This window comes from Lathyrus oleraceus, chromosome 5 (assembly GCF_024323335.1).
Source record: "Lathyrus oleraceus cultivar Zhongwan6 chromosome 5, CAAS_Psat_ZW6_1.0, whole genome shotgun sequence".
NCBI lineage: Eukaryota > Viridiplantae > Streptophyta > Magnoliopsida > Fabales > Fabaceae > Lathyrus > Lathyrus oleraceus.
Genome location: NC_066583.1, coordinates 648,987,357 through 648,994,150, shown reverse-complemented (window position 1 = coordinate 648,994,150; position 6,794 = coordinate 648,987,357). Strand labels below are relative to the sequence as shown.

At 31.9% G+C, this 6,794-nt stretch overlaps 1 protein-coding gene across 1 annotated transcript; it reads left to right on the top strand.

The window, feature by feature from the left end:
* Positions 1–682: 682 nt before the first annotated feature.
* On the top strand, positions 683–5,607 carry LOC127087637 (metal transporter Nramp6). Its single transcript, XM_051028554.1, has 14 exons — positions 683–916; positions 1,137–1,268; positions 1,707–1,785; positions 1,899–1,939; positions 2,027–2,105; positions 2,191–2,295; positions 2,510–2,619; positions 2,717–2,898; positions 2,983–3,052; positions 3,190–3,363; positions 3,526–3,630; positions 3,978–4,109; positions 4,511–4,606; positions 4,900–5,607. The coding sequence occupies exons 2-14, from the start codon at positions 1,146–1,148 to the stop codon at positions 5,239–5,241; spliced, it is 1,638 nt and encodes a 545-aa protein (XP_050884511.1). The 5' UTR covers positions 683–916; positions 1,137–1,145; the 3' UTR covers positions 5,242–5,607.
* The last annotated feature ends 1,187 nt before the right edge of the window (positions 5,608–6,794 follow it).

Here is a 6,794-nt window from a genome sequence, read left to right as displayed (position 1 = left end):
CAGATACTCAAACATCTGGGATGAATCATCAATGTGCGTTAGGGTCACGCGTTCGGGAAGGTAGGGGATGTGGTACCGGAGGTCAGTTAGGCCATCCCGGTTAACGACATTAGTTTTTTTTGTTATCGTATAATGCATATTAATATTAATGTCAATTGGTCCGATTTCGACTTTGATCTAAAACGTACATTGTTTTTTAAAAAAAATTACACAATACACGTAGATGCCAGACCAATTGACGCTTCCTTTAAAACATAACATAGAAGCGCCAATTAGATTGACATCACTAGGTGCATAAGTCAATCCAATTGGCGTCACCTTTTTAATTTTGAGAGTATGCGCAATTTATGTGACGTCGCCTCTTTAAAGTATGGTAGTTAGGAAAATAATCTGAAAAATGGATTATTTTGGAATTATTTTAAAAAAAATGGATTATTTTAGTCAAAAATTCAAATTCAAATAATAAAATTTATTTAATAATGATAATGTAAGGAGATTTTAAATTAGTTGATTATTAATCGTGATCATTAAATATTTATTAATATTTAACTTTTATTTAATTATATATAAAATAATATCTACAAATATTTGTGCTCCACTTTATATTTTATATAATTTATTTATTTATTTTCTAAAAAATTTAGGATAATTAGATTTCAAGAACTCATCCGAGCATGTTCAAGACTCAAAAAAAAAGTTATAGAACATCCGCATGAGATTCTTACACTGGCATCCATTTCATTTTGTGATCCATCCACTTCTTAACGTTATTATCTATACATCCAAAAAAAGAAGTTATTCTTTTCATAACTAAGACTAGTGTTCATTACGATTTGGTACTGGAAGAATCATGCTATAAATACAACTCAAAAAGTGCACTTCACTTCCATTCCAATTTTCTCACCCTACACTTTTGGTACGCTATCTTTCTTTTCATTTCAATTTCAATCTTTTTTTCATGCGCTGAGTAATGTTCAACCTCAGATTAATTGCATGCAATTCTCAACTCAATTGTTTCTTTTTCTTACTCATTAATGCAGCTACTCTGTTCTTCATTCTTGCTTTTTTTTTAGATTGGACCCCAGGTGTTTGATTTTATTTCGCTGAAAGATTTGTTGTTTTGTTTTTTGCTGCAGAAAGAGAATATGGCTGTCCCAGGTTCTTCTGGTTCTGGGCAGCCACAATTCATTTCCAGCACTGGAAATCGAAGCCTTTCCAATGCTCCGCTTATTGACACAACAAATACTGATCAAATTATTGTTCCTGATGTGAGTTTGTCTGTCTTCTTGTCATTCAATCACTCAAGCTTTTTTTCTTTTTTTTTTTTTTGAATTTATGGTTAGCTATGCTATGCTAAAAATGATGATGGAGTAGAACACTGACAAACATTGCTTTAACTTGCCACATCTGTTTAAGATTAAATTATTAAAGATTTAGTATATGAGATGTTGTTTGTTTATATGTCACATATTTGGTATATGATTTGATTCTTGATTCTCAAGTTTGACTCTTTTGGTAACAATTTATTTTGTATTTGGCATATTTCTAACATTTTGTTTTGTGTTAGAGTTTAATAATGGTTCAACCTAATTAATTACATGAGTGCTTTGAATGTAGAGTACTCTGCGGGAATACACATACTTCAACCAATGTGAAGAGTTGTTTGTTCGATAACCACCATTTATTTGTGTTTTTCTAACTTGCAGAGAACAAGCTGGAAAAATTTATTTGCATACATGGGTCCTGGGTTTCTTGTTTCCATTGCTTATATAGACCCTGGAAACTGTAAGATAAGATCACACTTTTTCATGCTTTTTTTTCTTCTAATAACTCTATATAAAAGGTAATAAATTGACATAATAAATATATGCTTATAGCATTCTTATAATCACTTGCAGTTGAGACGGATCTACAATCTGGGGCACAATATAGATATGAGGTATTATGATGTATTCTTATAGTAGTTATGGTTGAGAGTCATGGCTTATGCTTAAACCTTCATCTCTTTTTCATATTATCTTTTCAGTTACTTTGGATCATATTGGTGGCATCGTGTGCTGCTCTTGTAATTCAATCGATGGCTGCAAATCTTGGGGTGGTCACTGGTACTTCATTTTACCGAATAAATTTGATAAGCATGCTGTGGGAGGTAAATTTCTTGATTCTTTGCATTTTATATGTTGCTTGCAGGAAAGCACTTAGCAGAGCATTGTAGAGCTGAATATTCCCGTGTGTCTAACTTTATTCTTTGGGTTATTGCTGAAATCGCCATAGTGGCCTGTGACATCCCAGAAGGTATTGAGATGAATTAAGCATTTTGAATTGTTTCACATTATTTTTTGTTCACAGTTAAAAAACACTACTTTTCGTAGGGATTTATATACTGCTTAGGATTATGAAGGTAAATTATCAAGCTTTAAGAACACAAACCATAGTTATCCATTTTTTTCAGCTTCTCTTTCACTTTTGGTAATCTTAAATATTGTTGTTTTACTGTACATATATGTAGTGATCGGGACAGCCTTTGCATTAAATATGCTCTTCAACATACCTGTTTGGATTGGTGTCCTTCTGACCGGACTCAGCACATTGATGCTCTTAGCATTACAGCAATATGGGGTAGTTTACTGTATTCCATTCTATGGTCTGATATCATAAAGAGAATTTTCATGTTATGAAGAGCAATATGAGCCATTTCTGTGCTGTTGTCAAACAGGTTAGGAAACTTGAGTTCTTGATTGCATTTCTTGTGTTTACAATTGCTGCCTGTTTTTGGGCTGAGCTTGGATATGCCAAGCCTGATGCTAAAGAAGTTGTGAAGGGTCTTTTTGTGCCGCAACTTAAAGGGAATGGAGCTACTGGTCTTGCAATTTCACTCCTCGGTGCTATGGTTATGCCGTTAGTTCTTCACGTCTTCTTTTGCCATTTTCTTTTTCCTTAAAATGTATTTTCATGCCATGATTCTATATGTATTTTCCTCAGCCACAATCTCTTCCTGCACTCGGCATTGGTACTTTCTAGGAAAATACCTCGATCAGTTCGTGGAATCAAAGTAATCATTTAATCTTTTGTAGAGAGCGCTTACTATTTTTTCCTTTCAACATTTATTTCTGTTTCAAGTGATGCCATAATTGTGATTATTGTGGTAATGAAGTATCTATTGTCTCGTTTATCTATTTTCTTTGATAGGAGGCTTGCAGATTTTACATGATAGAAAGTGCCTTTGCTCTTATGGTGGCCTTCCTCATAAATGTTTCTGTCATTTCTGTAAGTGGTGCCGTTTGCTATTCTTCAAATTTGAATGAGGAAGATCAGATGAACTGTCGGGATTTGGATCTAAACAAAGCTTCCTTCCTACTTAGAGTATGTTAAACATGGAGAATTCTTTCATAACTTGTGTAGATTGTAAAGTTTATTTGCCTAGTCTACTGCAATTTATCTAATCAGCAAAATTCATTAACAATTTTTATCGGTAAGTAGTTCATAAAATTATAGATGGTAATTTCTAACATGTCCCATACTCAGAATGTCTTGGGGAAATGGAGTTCAAAACTGTTCGGAGTTGCTTTGCTTGCTTCAGGTCAAAGTTCTACGATAACAGGAACTTATGCAGGGCAGTATGTCATGCAGGTAGACAATTTACTATTTTTTAACCATGATCTGTGTATGAAATAGTCATTATATTACACACAGAATTTGTAAAATGAACAAATTTTTTTCCAAGTGTCATCTTCTAAACCTTTCACATCATCACCTCAAATTCAAATTTCAACCCATTGTGTTTAGTATTTTTATGTTCAACATTGCTTTAATATCCTTTATGAAACTTAATGTAGTAGCAACATGTGTCTGTCCCTAATAAGCTTTGAGTTTAATCGCTTTTTCTGAATTTTGCTAAGGTTCACTTGCATTGTGTCCTCGTTGATAACCTTTTGGTGTTTACAATTTCCGCTCTACAAATTCTTTCTTTGTTTTAGGGATTTCTTGATTTACGATTGACACCATGGATTCGGAATATGTTAACCCGTTGCTTAGCCATAGTTCCCAGTTTGATTGTTGCAGTCATTGGTGGCTCTGCTGGGGCTGGGAAGCTCATCATAATTGCATCTGTAAGATATTCTTGCCACAAATTTTCTCTAGTTGTTTTGGTCCTAAAATATTTTCTAAACCTTTTGCCTTAAGAATATGTCTATATTACAAAAAATTTATTGTTTAAATTGACATGTTATGATATCAGTGAAGTTTCGCATACATTTGTAACTGAACTACATTATGGTCACAACTGTTCTTAACTGCTTTGTTGGCTTCATCCGAGTTTAAAAAGGATCACGTGGTCACTTATGTGGTTATATAAAGCAACATAAACATAAATTTGTTATCATCAAAAATATTTGTCAACATGGCATCATTTTTATAATTCCTGTTGCTTTTGTATGCATTCATTTTTGTTTAAAACATAACTAATTTCTGCTAAAGCATGTGCTAAAGCCCTTCTTTGTTTGTTGATCAGATGATTTTATCATTTGAGCTTCCATTTGCTTTGGTTCCACTCCTCAAGTTCACAAGTAGCAAAACCAAGATGGGGGCACATGTTAACTCTACCATGGTATATTTTCTTTGTTATGACAAATTTGCTAAAACACTTCTTTGTCTACTTTCAATGAACAAAATAGTGAAGTAGGCTTTGAAAGAGGCTTTCCGGCTTTGTCTGACTTTAAAAAATGGCCTGTAATAGATAATAAATCAGGTTTAGGACTAAACCTTTTTAACTAAGTCAGACTCAAGTTTTGCAAAGTCTAGCGTGATCTATTCTCACCTCTATGTCTAATGTTTTTGGAAGAAATAAACGTTGTTCTGCATGTTGTTTGACATAGAATTTATTTCTCTTTCTTATTGCAGATTTCGGCCATTACTTGGATAATCGGCTCCCTTATTATGATTATTAATATATACTACTTAATAACTGGTTTCATCAAGCTACTTCTTCATAGTGACATAGAAATCGTGGCCAAGGTGTTTCTTGGGATGTTAGGATTTTCAGGCATGGCAGTATATTTGGCTGGTATAGCTTATCTTGTACTTCGCAAAAATAAAGAGGGCACACACCTTTTGGCTCTAACAGCACCTGAAAATCAGCAAATGACAAATGAACAAGTAAATGGATCAATCTACAGTCTTCCAAGAGAAGACATAGTAAACATGCAATTGCCTCAGAGAAGTAGTACTCAAGAATTTGACTAACAAGAATATGTCAGTAAGGTAGATTAGCAAGATAGATAAATAAATATCATTTTGTTAATTTATAGAGATGAAAATAGAGTAGTATGAAACTCTCTTCTGACATCATATGGCTGGAATTGATAAGGTCATGTTTATTTTTTATGAAAATGTTAATCTTTTGCTTGCTAAAAAAAGATACAAGACTCTTGAAACAAACACCATACAATTTAGGTATGATATCACCTTACACATAACACCACAGATATTAGATAAAAATATAGAATAGATCATTTTCTAACATATTTTAATTCACTTTCATTATTAATTTATGTTATTTATACTTTGTTACATGATATTCAATATTACTATCTTTTAGTTCTTGAATTATTTTATTGGTTCAAAATAAGTTATCAAAATGTTCAATCTCAATCCCCATCCCCATGAGATCAATACTTTTCTTATCAACAGTCCCCCTCCCTACACATTTGATTCAATTCAAATTTTCATCTGAATCAATTCAAAGTGCAGAATTTCCATAATTTCATAGTTTTCTCATTCTATGTAATTTCCAACACAACTGAAACTTGCTAAGAACTCATAGTATACATGCAACTTCAACAGTCAAATGCATCAATTCTAGGGTTTCATTCCTAACATGCAAGTCTTAAAACATCTTATTCAATCTATCTAATCAAACTCAAATTTGTGATGAAAATTTCCTCAAACTCAAATTTATCTTGAGCATGAGGAAGAATAGAGAGAGCTTCAATGTGTTATCTCTTCACTTGGATGATGAATGAATGAATTTTGCTGCACACAAAATTGCATTGAAGAGAGTTGCTCTGATGTTCTCTCTTTTCAAAAACGTGAAATCTTCAAGGCTTGGGCGCTATCTATTTAAGTTTTTTTTGGGTACTTTTCTATCTATTTGAGCTTTACTACCACATTACTTATGAGAAAATAGTAGATGCATCACCGTCATCTAATCCAATGAACAACGATCATTTCACCACATCATATTGATAATTTAAAATAATTTGAATGATTTGTCATATTGATTGTTTTCTATTGGACGACCGTGTAAAATTTCTTTACATGCATGTCCATTAAACTCATTACTTATATAGGAATAGGAATGCTCATCCCTTTTACCACAAATAAATATAGTGTATATATTGTTCACCATATTATAGGGTGAACAATGTTTTTTCAAATAAACATAATATTTTTTATGAACAATGCGTGAACAATATCTGTAAATACATTGACTTTAAAATTGTGAAATAAAGTTAGTTAATGAAATGTAAAAAATTGATTAATAAAGTTATGAAGTTGATTAATACACATTTAAATATTAAAAATATTTTTTATTAGTACACCAAAATTGGTTAATAAAAGGTAAAAAATTGATGAATGAAGTTATGAAATTGATTAATAAATGATCATTTATCAAAAATAATTTTGAAGAGTCACTAATGTTGGTTAATACAATGTATAAAATTGGTTAATAAAATAAAGAAGTTGATTAATCACATAATTTTATATCAGTATCATTTAATTTAAAAAAAATAAAA

Coding starts and splice junctions, on each gene's coding strand:
- LOC127087637 (XM_051028554.1), top strand. CDS start 1,146: ATGGCTGTCCCAGGTTCTTCTGGTTCTGGGCAGCCACAATTCATTTCC. Junction 3,631..3,977: donor CAGGGCAGTATGTCATGCAG/GTAGACAATTTA, acceptor TCTTTGTTTTAG/GGATTTCTTGATTTACGATT. Junction 4,607..4,899: donor CACATGTTAACTCTACCATG/GTATATTTTCTT, acceptor TTCTTATTGCAG/ATTTCGGCCATTACTTGGAT.